This window comes from Parus major, chromosome 8 (assembly GCF_001522545.3).
Source record: "Parus major isolate Abel chromosome 8, Parus_major1.1, whole genome shotgun sequence".
Classification (NCBI taxonomy): domain Eukaryota; kingdom Metazoa; phylum Chordata; class Aves; order Passeriformes; family Paridae; genus Parus; species Parus major.
In genome coordinates, this window is record NC_031777.1 from 1,283,104 (window position 1) to 1,297,635 (window position 14,532).

General features: G+C 39.1%; 1 protein-coding gene across 3 annotated transcripts in view; it reads left to right on the plus strand.

Annotated features, from left to right (window-relative positions):
* KIFAP3 (kinesin associated protein 3) overlaps positions 1-14,532 on the plus strand; it is a 67,051-nt gene that overhangs the window by 15,743 nt on the left and 36,776 nt on the right. For all 3 annotated transcript variants that reach the window (XM_015636495.2, XM_015636496.1, XM_015636497.2), the window contains exon 11: positions 10,677-10,777. In XM_015636495.2, coding sequence (XP_015491981.1) covers positions 10,677-10,777 — 101 coding nt within the window. The remainder of the gene's footprint in view (positions 1-10,676; positions 10,778-14,532) is intronic.

Here is a 14,532-nt window from a genome sequence, read left to right on the forward strand (position 1 = left end):
TCTGAGTCTTTAGCACTGGATTTGAGATAGGTACAAATTAAGTGTAATAGGTGTTTAAGGGGAGAGTTGAGGTTGCAGAGAATGAAAGGATTTGTTAGGCAGTGGTTTAGCACTGAGCATGGAGGTGATTGCAGTCTGCAGTTCTGGAAGATGCACTGCTTTCCCAAGGGGCTCTTGGTTCCTTGGGAGCAGGAAGGCTCTAAATGGAGGCAGAGGCTGAAGCAGTGAGGATGAGCTGGCTCCAACTGAGCTCTGAGGAATGGTGTAAGTATGCCATGGATATAATGGAAAAGAACCATCTTCTTTCTTTCCATCACACTTCAGAGTATTGAGGCTGCTGTTGAAAGCATGGACATGAAAAATTCTGCTTAAGTCTTGGTTTCCATTTTAATTTTCTTTTTAATAGTGCCAATGCCTGCTTCCCCATGTAGCTGTGCCAGTCAGCACCACTCACTCATTTTCATGGCTTCTCCTCACAAGTCTCAAGTATTGTATATGACAAGGCTCCTCTTGCTCCCTGCAGGCACCCAAATTAATCAACCACAGCTGATCTTAGTTATGCTGTGGCTCTCAAAGAGCTGTGTGCAGCTGAGGGAAGTTTGGCTTCAGTCTTGAGATCTGAAGCTGGAACAGAACTGTGGAGGCCTGTAAGATACAGTCTGCTATATTCAGCTTTTTCCATACATAGGGTGATTGAGGAGCTATGAAAAGAGATTTTGTTGCTTTATGTGACTTCCATCCTTTAAGACCTTTTAAATGTGGAATCACCAGGCCACTGCAGAGAATGTTTTTTGTAGTGTGGTTTTGTTTTAATACTTAGAAATTATGTTTAGAATGATCTTTCCTTTCTGTGCCAATATATGTGAAGTATGACTTCAGTTGCCTAAGGTGAGAATTCATGTGAATGCACCAAGTGGTTTAAACTAGATGTTTGCCTGAAGTGTGGAAAACACAGGTTCAGTGTCTTCCAGTTATCCCCTTGGAAGCAGAGACCAAAGCAACCTGTTACATGTTACTCTGTGGAGTTTTGCTTCACTCTTAGAGTGCTCTCATTGTGCTTTGCATGGCAGAATTCAAGGGAAGTGAAGCAGAGGAGTGACTTGCTCCAATTATGGTAGAGTTTGGAAAGGGGGAAACATAGAGCTGAACTTAAAAACAGGATATAAATCTGTTTTCTTGATCCCTGGAATGCTCTTCCACTGTTGGACATAAGGGACATGTTACCCTTTTTCATAATTCTTCCCCTGGATGTGTGATTGGCTTCTAAAGTAAATGCCCTGGCAGCAAACAGAAGAAAACATTGTCTACAAGGAAAAATAAAAACCCCCTCACTTTTTGTCTGGACCAAATCCACTTTGTTTTTCAGTTAAGTGGCCAAACTGAATACAAAATTTTTAGTACAGCTCTCTTAAATATAGGCACAGCTTGTGATTCATAGTCTTCTAATAAGGGTGCTATTTTACACTGCGTCTGAGTTGTTTCTTAGCCTTTGTGAAGTGAGACAAATAGTTCCCTGTCTGCCATGAGAACAGCAGGCAGTTTGTACAGCAGAGCCAGATGAGTGCTGCTGTGGGGGTAGAGCAGCCTGAAAAGCTGATGGTGGAGCCCTGTTCAGAAGCTTCTGGCAGAATCCTTGTGTGGTGGGCAGTGCTGGCATTTCTGGTTCCTCCCATCAGCGAGGTATCCCCCTCCAAGGATGCAAATTATGGGCAATGTTGCAAAAGCTGTTACAGTGGGAACTGCATTGCTGCTCAAAGAGTAAAAGGAGTAGGTCTGACTCTGCGGGGAATAAACATTTTTTTTATGATGTGTGTGTTCATCTCCCAGACTTGGGTGTACTCAATACATACTGTCTTGAAATGCCATTTTCTTTTCATTCACTCCCCAGTGCAAGCCATGCTGAAAGAATGAAACCCCATTATGCTTGAAAGTCAGACTGAAGTATCTCTTTGGTTACTTGCAATTACTGCTTTTGAAAATTGAAGGCTGAACACAGATTCTGGTGAGCTGAAAAGTGGGTGGGTCACAAAACAGGATTGGTTGTTGATCAAGCCCAAATGGAACCTGGAGTGCTGAAGGGTTGTGCATACATCTGTGAAAGTGCCACACAGTGCCAAGGTAGTCAATCTTAAAAACATTTTAGGTAGTGAGGAACATCCTGGGTTATGTTTTCCAGCACAGATTACAATGGCTGAATGCAATTTGACTTTGTGGATTTGTGTTCAGTTTGTTATATAGCACTCTGAAGTACAGTATGGTTTTGCCAGTCACAGATTGTGCCCAGCCTCTCTGCCATATTAATGTGAGCATCCTGGCATGATGTTCTTAATTTCTCGGTGTTCTAAGAATTAATATAAGCACAATGAGAAGCAGTAGCCACCTAATTTTAGATAATTCAAAGGCTGTGCAAACTCCAAAGTAAGTCAGCCTTCTGTGACTTGTTCATTTAAGCTGGAGAAGCCAGAACAGAGAGTAGCACTGACAGTCACATTTAGTCCTCAGTGAAGAGCCTGGATTCATTGATAGAATCTTTTCTGGGAGGTGCTGAAATTCCTCTGATATTTTTCCATTCTTTACAAGTTGGGTTTAATGAGCAATCAAAGAATTGCCAAACTGTTGTATGTTGGGTTTCTTAACAATCAAGGCTTGATATGGTATGCAGCCAAGCTGGATTATATGGTGACTGCTGTTTAAAAAGCCAAGTAGTACTTTGCTCTCTAATTAACGGAGTGCTGTGGGTTTTTAATGCTCTATTCCTTTTATGAAAGTTTCTTTTAAGAAGGCTTAAAGTAGATGTGCTCTCTTTATGAGTTCACTTGGCCTTTTTGTAATGAACTTATTATGGAGCTTCACACATCTGTTGAAAAATGGAGCTTCTTATAGGCTACTGCAGTGTTTTTTCTGACTTTAATAGGCCTCGTTTATCCTATAAAGAAACATACATTTTCTTACCTGATCAAGTGAGCAAACAATAAGGGTCAGATGTGGCAAATAGCCTAACAAAAAGCACATGTCCAGCCATGAGGGTGAGGTAAAGTCATATCGGGATTGCTTGAAGTTATTAATGGCAGTAAAATTTATGCTTCCTCCTGTTTTCCCAATTAAATTGAGAAACCTTTTTTTCCTAAGGTGGCTCTGCAGCAGCTGGTTCCAATACTACTTGTGTGAATATTGCCTGGGGTGTCTCCATTCCTTTATAGTAAAGGCTGGCTGAAGCACATTAAGTAACAGTTCAACTACAGGGACCAGTCTGTTGGAAAGCAGCAATTATTAAGGGATTTATTTTAATGGTAGTTTTTTTTATCATTTGTGGTGAGTATGGCCAAGGCTTAAAAAAAAAAAAAAAGAAAAACCCTCAACAGCAAACAAAAAGAACCCCAACACAAAAAACCCCAAAAACATCTCTTAATTTTCAAAATCCTTATTAGAAGTGCAGATAGACCTAAACATGTCTGATTGACTTAAGGAGAGGTGGGTGCACAATGTGTCTTAGAACTCAGCATTTAATTTTCAATTTAGATACCTTGAATGTGGATTAGACAGCAAACTTCAAAAAAGAAATGACTTCTCATTTTGAGAAATACAGAACTAAATGTAGAGACTCATCAGTGTCAGGTGAGTGAAAGCTCCTTGTTGTGGTGTACTGGTCACAAGTGCATGTGTGAATTTACCTGTGTTATTGGCTTTTTTAATAAAGAGGATAACTTTAGTGGAACACAAGAAGCTAACTTTATGTGTGTTGACTGAAAATAAGGATGCTCATGGCAGTGGCATGGACAGAAGTGGAGAGATGGCAGCAATCTAAAGATGAGGGAGCTGAGTTGTTGGAAATTCACTGAACTCATGAATAGAAAAAATCCCCTGAGCCAGTATTTCTATTGTGGAGCTTACAAGATGGGAATTAATTCAATGCTTTTAATGGTTTCTTAGCTTATTGCAAGAGCAAATTAATACTTAACAGTAAAAGTAAATTTAATCTTCTGCTGAACTGTTGACATCTGAAAGCTTTACAGAGCTTAACTTGGATGCCTGAAGCATGACAGAACACCAACAGCTAGTTCTGGTTTCTCGGAAAAATCTCTGTAAAGAAGGGGTGGGGCACTTGTGCTCATCTTCCTGAGCTGTGATAACATCATTTACAGAGGGCCAGGGTGGAAGAGAGGAGCACCTTTTCCAGAGCTGTTGTGAAGGCTGCAGGCAGAGGGGTGGCCTCAAAGGACCACATGGAACAATTTTGTGCTGGAGTAGTCCTGGAGCTCCTGAGGATTTTACAAGTTCAGATGTAAGGGGGAAGGTTACACTCTGATTTCCTTCAAGACTTGGTGGAAGCATCTTTACTCACAAGTTTGTTCTTTATTTAAGAGTTTCTCAAATGATTGTTGCAGTCCAGGAGACCAACTGTAGATTCTCCATGTCTGCAGTTGCTGAGGTGAGAAATGCTTTGTCAGTTGATAATAGTCTCTTCAAGCCCTTTTAAATGGGTGCTTGAATAATATGGAGCTCAATTTTTCCTATCTGGAAGACTCAAAAGCTCAACCAATATTTAACTCCACTTTTTGGGTTTAGTAGATTTGAACCTCAGCTTTATACTTCAGCATCTTCAAAACAGGGGTAAAACCAGTTTCCATTTCAGAGTGGTGAATCATCCCTTTCTCAGGGCAAGAGGCAGAATCCTGCATTGGGTTTGTTCCTCCTTCAGGCAGGAGCATGTTGGAATCCAGCTGCACCATCCATTCAGAGCTGAGATGCTTTTGGAGCCAGGAGCACAGAAAACCTCCACCTATTTCCTTTCCCACTGAATTCCAAACTGGATTAGAAGGGTGTGTTTAGATCCAAAAGGTCTCAATATTTTCTAGTAATTTTAATTGGAGCAGTTGATGTACTTAAATGAAATAATAGTGCAGATGTGGCAAAAATTATGCATGTCCTGTATATTTCCATTTAATCTACAGGTGGTGGAGACTTCTAGAGGAAGATCTTTGCATAGAATTTTTTCCACTTACTTTGGAAGTGTTTGTTTCCTCAGTTTGAATCTGACTAAGAACCTCTTCTGATTTCTTGTTTCTGGTAATAACAACAGTCATTAACTCTTTTTTCCTATCTCTTGCTTTCTTTCTTGCTCATAGCCTAATCCAAACCATAATAGTTTTGTGGAGAAAAGAGAAGCAGCTTTACCTTCCTCTTTCAGGGGTAACCCTGTTGCCTCTTGATTTCTCTCTAGTCTGAATTTGTAGTTGATTTCTTTCTCCTTTTGAGGTATATGGGATATTGCAACTAATCAGCTTCCAGTTTCTATGGGAGGTCACGTAAGTTCAAGTATGATTGGTTATAGCCCATCCAAAGGACAAAAAATGGGGTATGTTTTGCCTCAAAAAAGGACACTCCTAATTATAGCAGTGTGTTAATTACCCAGTGGCTGTGCTGTGTTGTCTTTCTGAGTGGCAATGCTACACTGAGGTGGTTACTGAATGTTTTTCAGTCTGTCTTGCATGGAGTTCCAGGCAAAGAAATGGAGCCTGAGGTTCCAGACATGGAGCTTCATTTTTTCTTGTGCTGCAACATTAAATAACTCAAATTAGTCAGTCTTTACTCCTTTAGGATTCATCACTAAAATTCTTTGTTTCCTAGGAAAAAAAATTGTAACCAGGTTTCAGAAGTGGCATGTACTGAGCTCTTTGGGTGAAGGGGAAAAAAGCCCCAGAAAACTAAACCCCAAACCCAACCATGGCAGCACTGAGATTTTAAATTAGGCTTATGGTATGAAGCCAGTTTCAAATAACATAAAAGTGGCATAAGATGGGTTATTAGTATGTAATTACTATCATAATGTTTTATTTACAATGTCTAGTCTCCTTGAGTCTGAGCAGATTTGAAAATCCTTTCAGTTTCTCTTGATAAAATAAACTGATATATCCAGTATGATTTATATTTACATATGTAAATCAAACCAATATGTGTCTAAAACACACATGGACTAACTCAGTCCAACTGTTTCAGAGCTGGTTGTGAGGAATGATATGGGATAGAGGTAAGTGGAGATACCTTTCTATAATTTTTTTCCTGAAATCACTGCTAATTATGATACATTTGAATAAACTGTTGATTAATCTGTTTTCTGACTTTAGAGTGAGACAGCACATAGATCTGATATTTACTTTGTAGCATTCTTGATAATCTAGATTTCTTACTTGCCTAATTCTGCAGCAGATCACATTAAAGTATTAAGAGTTTGAAGCTGAAATAAAGATTCACTCTGCCATTTTTAACAGGTATTTGTCATCATCTGTGTTCTGGTTTTGATTTAGTGTTGTTAATGTTTTGCACATAGATGGGATAGGGCATATTTCATATCTTTTGTGGAGACATTGATTATTCCATTAGAAGTGATGGCTGCTTGATTAATGATAGTGTTATATTTGAATAATTTACTCTGTAATTTATATTCTATTTTTTCCTTTACCATTTGAAAGCTGAATGCTGCTGCTGCAGCTGATACTGGCAATTCAGTTTTACAGCATTAGGGTTTCTCTTTTTGTCATGGACCTAATGGAGGACTTCTTTTAAGCTCACAAAGTGAACCAAAATGTAGGACTTGATCTTGTGATGAAATCATTTTTTTTTCTTTAGTTTGTGCTACTAATACTATTTAGTCCTTTAACCATAGTAAGAACTAAACATGGAATTCAGGCATTGGTCCCCAGAACTGGCACATGGCTCCTTATTAATGTTCAAAGGCTAAAAGTCTGAAGCCATTTTGAACTCAGAACCCATCATGTATTTATTTCCCTCTCTAATTTGCAAAAAACTAGTTGTGAAAACAGCCCCAGGGACCTGATATTTTTCCATCCCATCTGCTCCAGCTGAACTACAGCTGCAAAAAAAAAAAAAATCTAAAAAAATCTAAGTATTGTTTCTATAAACTGTTGAGTGTATTTTATAACACAATAATTCCCACAAAATCAGTAACTGCAGTTAATGACTGGTTTGTTAAGGCATTAACTGCACTCAGCTGGGAATGACCAATTTCTCAGGAATGGCTGTATAAGAACTAAGGCTAATTCAGTTACACTTTCAAATAATTATTTGGTTAATTAATGGTAGATTCTTGTGGAAATCCTATCAAAGTGCTCGTGACCCACACATTTAATATCCAATGAGTTCATTATGATTCATGTTTTATTGCCATAAATACCAGAAGAATCCATAATGACTAGGCCATTATTTTCCAGGGCTGCCCTTAATGCTTTAGGCCATTTGGCTATTCCACCTTCAGTCATAAAAAGCTTGATGCTCAAAACTTACCAGCATTTGTAGGCCACAATTTTCTGGCACCCCACCAAAACTTTGGTGATTTTTATGAACACATTTGGCATAGATCTGTTATTTGGATTTTTTTTTTTTCTCTTGCATTTTCTAGTTAGGGCAATAATTGATCCTTACTATACCCAGTCATAAGGAAGGGTTCCTTTCAATGTCAGCTTTTTCACGTGTGGCTTTCAGCAGTGGTCAAAAATAGCAGGAAAGGTATCACTTGGGTGCTTTGGAAAGCTGTTTTCCAGCCAGCTGCTGGGCAGGGTTTGAAATTTTTACAGCCAAGTCTTTATGCAATGCTTGACTCAGGGTTAATTAATTAGCATTCAGATGAGTAGAGAATAATTAGAAAAAGGAACTGGTACTGACATATTCAAGTAATAGTCAGCAGCTGGTAGTTTATATTTTTGGAAGTATCAGTGTAAAAGGATCAGAATTTGCTTGGTAGGTTTTCACAGTCTGTCACTTCTTCCTCTTTCATGTAACCTTCAGCCTGCAGGTGATGCTTTGAGTTTAAAATGCTTTAGCTGTTGTCTGTCCTCTTCCTAATCTTCAACCATTTCTACCTGGTCTCCAGTCAGCTTTCCAGCAGGCTTGGTGCTTCCCAAGTGAGCAGGAGATGAACAGTTATGTTAACTCATGTGCTTAGGAACAACCAGCTCCCCTTGATTTTCCTGTAGTGTTTGGCTCTTTGGATCAGGAGCTGCTGCTGTTTTGCAGGAGAACTGAGAAAATCACAAGGTTTTGCTTTTCCTTCACCAAAGTGCATCCATAGGGAAAGTAGAACAGTGAAACTTGCAGGCATCAGCCTGAAATCTCTCTCTGGGAAATTAAAATTAAACTTAAAATGCATGCACCATTAAACACTTAAAAGATGGGTTAGTTGCAGGCTGTTGGCTTTCAGCTTTAGTTCTGTAGTTTTATCATCAAGTTAGTAGAATTCACTTGCTTTATCATAACTCATAACTCAGTTCATTGCTGAGGCTGTGCAATATTTGTTACTTAAATGCTTTAAACCCCTCTCTGTTCCCCCTATTGACAATGGGACAGGGAAATTCAGGGAAAATTGGTGAGATAACTGCTCAGCAAAGAGGAATTTAAATTCAGTTCTTCTCTTTGAAACTGTAGCTGTCTTTGCCTTTTGTGTGTCATGAAGTCTACTTTATGGAATGCACTTTTGGAGAATGGTTTAAGTGCTGGTCATTATAAAGCAACTCTAGGAGTTTGTTCAGATAAAATAAGTTTATTTGGATTCCACATATTCTTCACACTTCAGGTTGACTATCTGTATATTTTTGATTATTTTTAGTAGTTTTAAAACTGAGGTAGTGCTGTCATTTACCACTGACACCCAAGGTGATGTTCACACATCAGAAAGGTTATTGTGACAAGCTGGACCTTTGAAAAAAAGAGGTTAGAAAATCATGCAGAAACTTCTAATAAAGAAAATAGAAGCCCTTTACTGTTACATCAGCCTATTATGATTGAAAATAAGCCACTAATATTATCAAATACCAGGAAGCTGCTGAGCTTACCAATGTAAAACTGTACTTTAGCTGATGCTTTCTGTTAGCACAAATGAAACTTGCAGAAATGAGATTAAAAACCCCACAAGGGACAAAGGTTAAAGAGTAAAATTTTGCATCATTCTTGTTAATGTTCTGGCAGTTCATATGTGCTGAAGGCCTGGTCTAACTTCATTCCAGTTCTTCTTGTTATTGTTTTGGGGAGCTTTTCTCGCTTTTATACTGGCTTATCTTTTATTTCACACACAGTTTCCTGCATTATCCACCTAGGTGTAATTGTAAATTGAGTCTTGTGTTTAAGTCCTAAATACAGGCATGGAGTGAAGTGTTACAAGCAGTGTAAAGAGATTTTTTTTTTTTTCCTTAGACATGTGAAATTTGGAGGAATAATTTCTTCTGTAAACTTCTAAATTTCTATAGAAATTTACCTATATGTGTGGGAAGTTTTTTTCATTAAATTATTGTTTTCCCAATGTTTCTGCAGGTCAATAGGTAGGTTAATTGACTAGTCACAGGAGAAGCACTAAAGATAACACTTCATTTTGTTTACTGGTACCTTCTGTGCTTTTATTTTCATAATTGTCAGAGTAGCTTTCACATTTGGGCATTATCCTTATGCTGTTAAATGTATGGAAGATTGTGATACCAGTTTTTTCAGGCAGGTAAGACTCTAGAAGGATTTGAAAGGTCAGCTGTGATTTTAGGTTTAATGTGGCTAAGAATACTTCACTCACTTGTATGGCAACTGCCAGAGGGGTTTCATGGGTCTCTTTGGATAATTCAGTTTTGAAAAAGGCTCATTCTTTGGATAAAGGCATCATATCCTTGCTTCTCAAAGGAAATCCCAGCTCCCAGTGATGTATGCAGGAAGAAAATTTCACTGTTTGGTTGCTGTTTGAGGTTTTTGTGCTTTCCAGGTTATTACACAGATATTTTCTGACTTAGCTTAAATAGAAGTGGGAGGTAGAGTATTGCTGATGAGTTGTATAAGAACTGTGAATGAATTTGGAGTTGGTGACCTTATTACATCCTGGCTGAACTAATGTACACATTCAGATGCAGGGTTTATCCCATATATAGCCAATATCCTCCTCTTGCAGGGCTAGAGGAAAGCTTGAGAATGCTCAGTCTGTGTTTCAGCAGTGAGTCAGAAGCAAATTCGTCTGTGTTGTTCTTAAACACTTGTATGTTTGTGTAAGATGATTTTATAGAACCTTTCAGTGAAATTCTTCATACCCTACTCACATTAACTGCTCCAGTTTTCCTTGAGTCTCTTTCTCTTTGGTAAGTATCACTGTGAAAATACACTAATGTATGAAACACAAAAGACACCAAAGGAATTATATTGTTATTTAGGAGAGTAAAACAACCAGTATGTGATTTGCTTGAAAGGCAGTGGATTCCTTCAAAAACACCTGTTAGTGGTATTTCTTACTTTTCTCTCTTTATTATTTCAATTCAAGACAAGCTTGTTATTTCAACTGGAATATCCACAGCTAAATCTTAATTTTCTAGCTGGAAACTGATCAAGCCTTTCTCTGGATAACCAGTCATTACTAAGCATTCCTTCCACAAAATACATTCCTTGCAAAGTGGGGTTAAGGATGTGTTTTGAGGTGCTGGGAAGTGGAAGAAATATTTACCATTGCCCTGGTTCCCTCTTTGCACTAATATGTGGTTCATTTGGCTAGGCCAGGCCAAGACCCTTTCATTAATGTGTCATTTCTGATTTAAATTTCCCCTCTGTTAGCTAGGATAGTTCTGCTTTTCATTTTCCTCCCTTGCATATTTAACAACAGCTACAAGATCTCCTAATAATATTTTTTTTTCTCCTTCTAGGTAACGAAAATAACAAAAAAGTAGCGATTTGCATTCTGTATCACATCAGCATGGACGATTGCTTTAAATCAATGTTTGCATACACAGACTGTATCCCTCAGGTAGGTGAGGAGCTGATAAAATCCATCTTCCCTCGTGCTCTCAGTGCCTTGCTCATGGCAGAGCTCGCACTGACACCCGCAGGTGACAAAGGGAACAGCCACGGTGCTGGCACCTCTTCCTCAGACAGGGACTGTTCTTTTGGGCTTTCACAGCAAAAACAGAGGTGACCGATCTCTGTCACTGCTGCTGACACTTGAGCTGCACCAACGAACTGCTGGAATTACAGGTGACCCTCTGGATTCCTACAGAAAGAGATGAAAGCTTGTGCAGAGCAGCTCCTTAGGGAATGTAGCAGAAAGTATTTCCTTTACAGTTTTAGAAGGCATTCTTGCCTGATCCCTTTGGGTATCAAAATTTCAGTGTCTCCAGCATTGCAGGATATGAACTGGAAAGCAGCCAAGGAGGGCTACGTTCCTACATGACCATTCCTTTTCCAACTGCATGCTTGTACAGCAAGGGAGACTTGATGAGTGTGGAAGGCTCTTCATTGATCTTTCAGGCTGCATTTTGTTACTTAACTCACACAATATCATGGGATTTTGTGGATATGTTTGGTTTTTTTGTGTGCATGTATTTTGCTGTTTCTTGCTGGTTTGGGTTTTTTTGTTTTTCTCAAGTACCAAGTCCTCTCTTACTGACCTTTGTCTCAGCCCTGGTGAGGCTGGAGTTGAGAAAGCCTGTGTTGCCTAAGTTGTAAAAGCTCTCTGGTAGCTTTTTCAGAATTGCACCACAGTATCTTCTTTCCTGCCAGATGGGTTTTTAACATCAAATACTTCCAGAATGGAAAGTTGTCATGGAAAGTTATGGGAATGTTTCTGGTCGTTATCTTATGGCAAAATCAGTGAAGTTTTCCCACATCCAAGATTATTTTGGATAATAGAGAAGGGAGGACTGATGGGAATAACTAATATATGTTACAAAGTGGTCTTGTAAACATCCTGCTGTCTTTTCTTCCACAAGAAGCAATTACTTTTTAAGGCATTTGCATGATATAAGTGACCTGCTTTATTCTAGCAGTTACCAGCCAAACTCAAATTCCTCCACCAGTGTCTCAGGACTTGCTTGTGATGTGATTCAGGGAATCTTGGTATGATTTCTGGATCCCCAGTGCTTACAGAGCTGTGTCCAAAGACTGGTGGAGCTGCAAACAATTCTGCTGCCTTCACTGGGCTTTAGTGAAGTAAAAACAAAGTTGGAAAGTATAACTATGGCTATTGATTCTTCACAGGTCACATCTGCACACTGTTCAAAAGGAAGCTGAAGCAACCAGAGCTTAAATTTTACTAATGGAAGTTCAGAATTAGGATGGTTATCAAGGAATACAGGTAGCAGAAAGCATTAGGAAGTGGAGAAGGCATCAGGAGAAGAAAATGACTGTTTTAAAATGACTCACTGCTATCTAATTCTACCCAGGAAACCCAAAATCTCTTTTCAGTAGTGGTGTACGCCCTTGTGTGGGTTTGTCTCTTTTTGAGGAGAGGTGTTCATCTAGACTGGCAAATAATAATTAACATTCAGCAGTTGTAGAAAGTGCTTTGAAAAAGCAGCTCCCTGTGATAATTGTGGCTGCGCCGAGGGCTCGCGCGTGCTGTGCCGGGTAAACATCCTTGTGGATTGCAGGAGTTAGTGGGTGCTACTCTAGTAACAGTTAAAAGTGAGTATTAACAGTTCATTCTTGTTTAGACCTCAGCAATGCGTGTTTTGTTTAAATAGGTGCAAATGCCATCCAGATGCTTATAAAAGCCTTTATTGGTAATAACCTGGCCAATCAAAGGGCATGGTTAGGCAGTGATGTCATGGTGATATTTAATATTTTACCGCAGAGCGGTGTGCAAGGTTCTCCAAAGCTGCCCACATGTTTTCCACCACGGTTGTCCTGTTTGGCCCCTCTTTGATCTCTAAGCTTCTTTTCAGCTTAATGCTGGTAAACGTCCTCTCTTGACAGCCCCCTTTGCTCCTGTCCGCCATTATCTGCTGAAGTTCAGAAACCAGAGCATCACTTCAAACGGCAGAGTTGGGGAGTAGCCGCTCAGGAGAGATTCCTCAGGCATGCAGTTCTGGCATAATCATTCAAAGATGTTGGAGCTGGGCTTGGGGAGGGGGTTGGACAGAGGTGTATGTGAGCACAGAGCTGTGGGGGTTGGCCTCTGGTCACTGGTAAATAAGTGAAGGCAGGTGCCAGAGAGTCTAGACACAGTGATTTCAGTGCTGGTCTGTGGTATCTGATACTCAATATGGGACTTGTCTGATTGAACACTACTGCCTCTTCACTGCACATGCTGCAGTCTTTTTACTGCCTTCCTGTTAAATCAGTAAAAGATGACAATGGACATAGTAAAAGCAGAACAAATTTAATTTTAATATTTCCTATTTGGCAGCAATTACTCTTCCTTTTGAAGTGGCACAAGAAGCAATCAAATTAAATGAAGACATAATGGGAAACATGGAACTCGTATGAAACTATTATTTTAAAATTTGAACGGCTTTAATTGAAACTGGATATATTTTTTTCTTTTTATAGAGAAGTAGTTCAGTAATTAACAGTGTAATCCCATCTTGTTAAACATTTAATTTCCACAGATTTTGTATTGTGTAAGTAATGAGAATGTTTCCTTTCAAATTATTTGAAGGGTTTTAAAAATCTGTTTTTAAAGGTTTTGTAACAGAAGAGTTGCGGGGGGTGATTTTTGAATGCTCGTGTTCTACTTGTTAAATGGCAATTTTCTTCTCTGTTAATTCCCTCTTATGTGACTGTCAGGCTTAAGGATTTAATAAACCAGGGATTTTATAAGTTCTTAAAACAACCTAGAGAAATCTGATTCTACCTTTTTAAGAAAGGGAGGAAGAAATCAATGATAGCTTTTAAATGAGTACATGAAAGTCTCAGGAAAGACATAAATAACTATGTTGTAATGTAGTTTTTACTTGGGGGATTTTTTGGGTGACATGACAGCCTTCTATCTGATAATAGGTAAACATACAGAATGGCTGGAGTAAAACACTTTGTAGGGAATTCCTGCAATCCTATTGTTTCTTTTTATTTTCTCCTCTTTAAATGGATTCTTCGCCTACTTTCTCTAGCTTTTAATGCATTACAGACTTGTCTTTCCACCAGGGGGCAAGCACACAAATATTTAATGATTAGTTAATCATTAAATTTAATGATTATTTATTGCTTTCTTGTCCTCTAGCCCCTTTTTGAGCCACAGTTTTTGTACCTTATGTCCTGCTTATCTTTAGGCTTTGTTGTTTCCTCTTCCAGTAATCTCAGTCTTGTCATCACACTGGTTTGCATTATAATCTAAATATGTCTTATGAACTGAATGGGTTTTAGAGACAAACAGGGTGATGTCCCCCAGCCCTGAAGTTGTGCAGGGCTTGTCTGCCAGGATTGGAACCAGAGGGAAAAGAAATGGGTTTATTTCAGTCATGTTCATATATTCCAAATGCCATTTGAAAACCTGTTCCTGTTGAACCAAATGAGCCAGGATAGCCAGCCTGTGATGTAATGGACAGTACAGAGCCAGGTGTGGAAAATGATGGCAATCCATAGCTTAGGAGCCTTGGGAATCACCTGGGAATTCACTGACATTTGGTGAACAGTTTGAACAGGATTATAGGTGATTGTCTACTTCCATTAATGTTACCAGAAGAATGGGATTACTGCTGAGGAGTGTGTGGGATGTGGCAGTGTTCAGCTCTAGCTGGAAGCTGCAAAGATGAAGAACAGTGCTGTAGAGACAGCTAAATTACC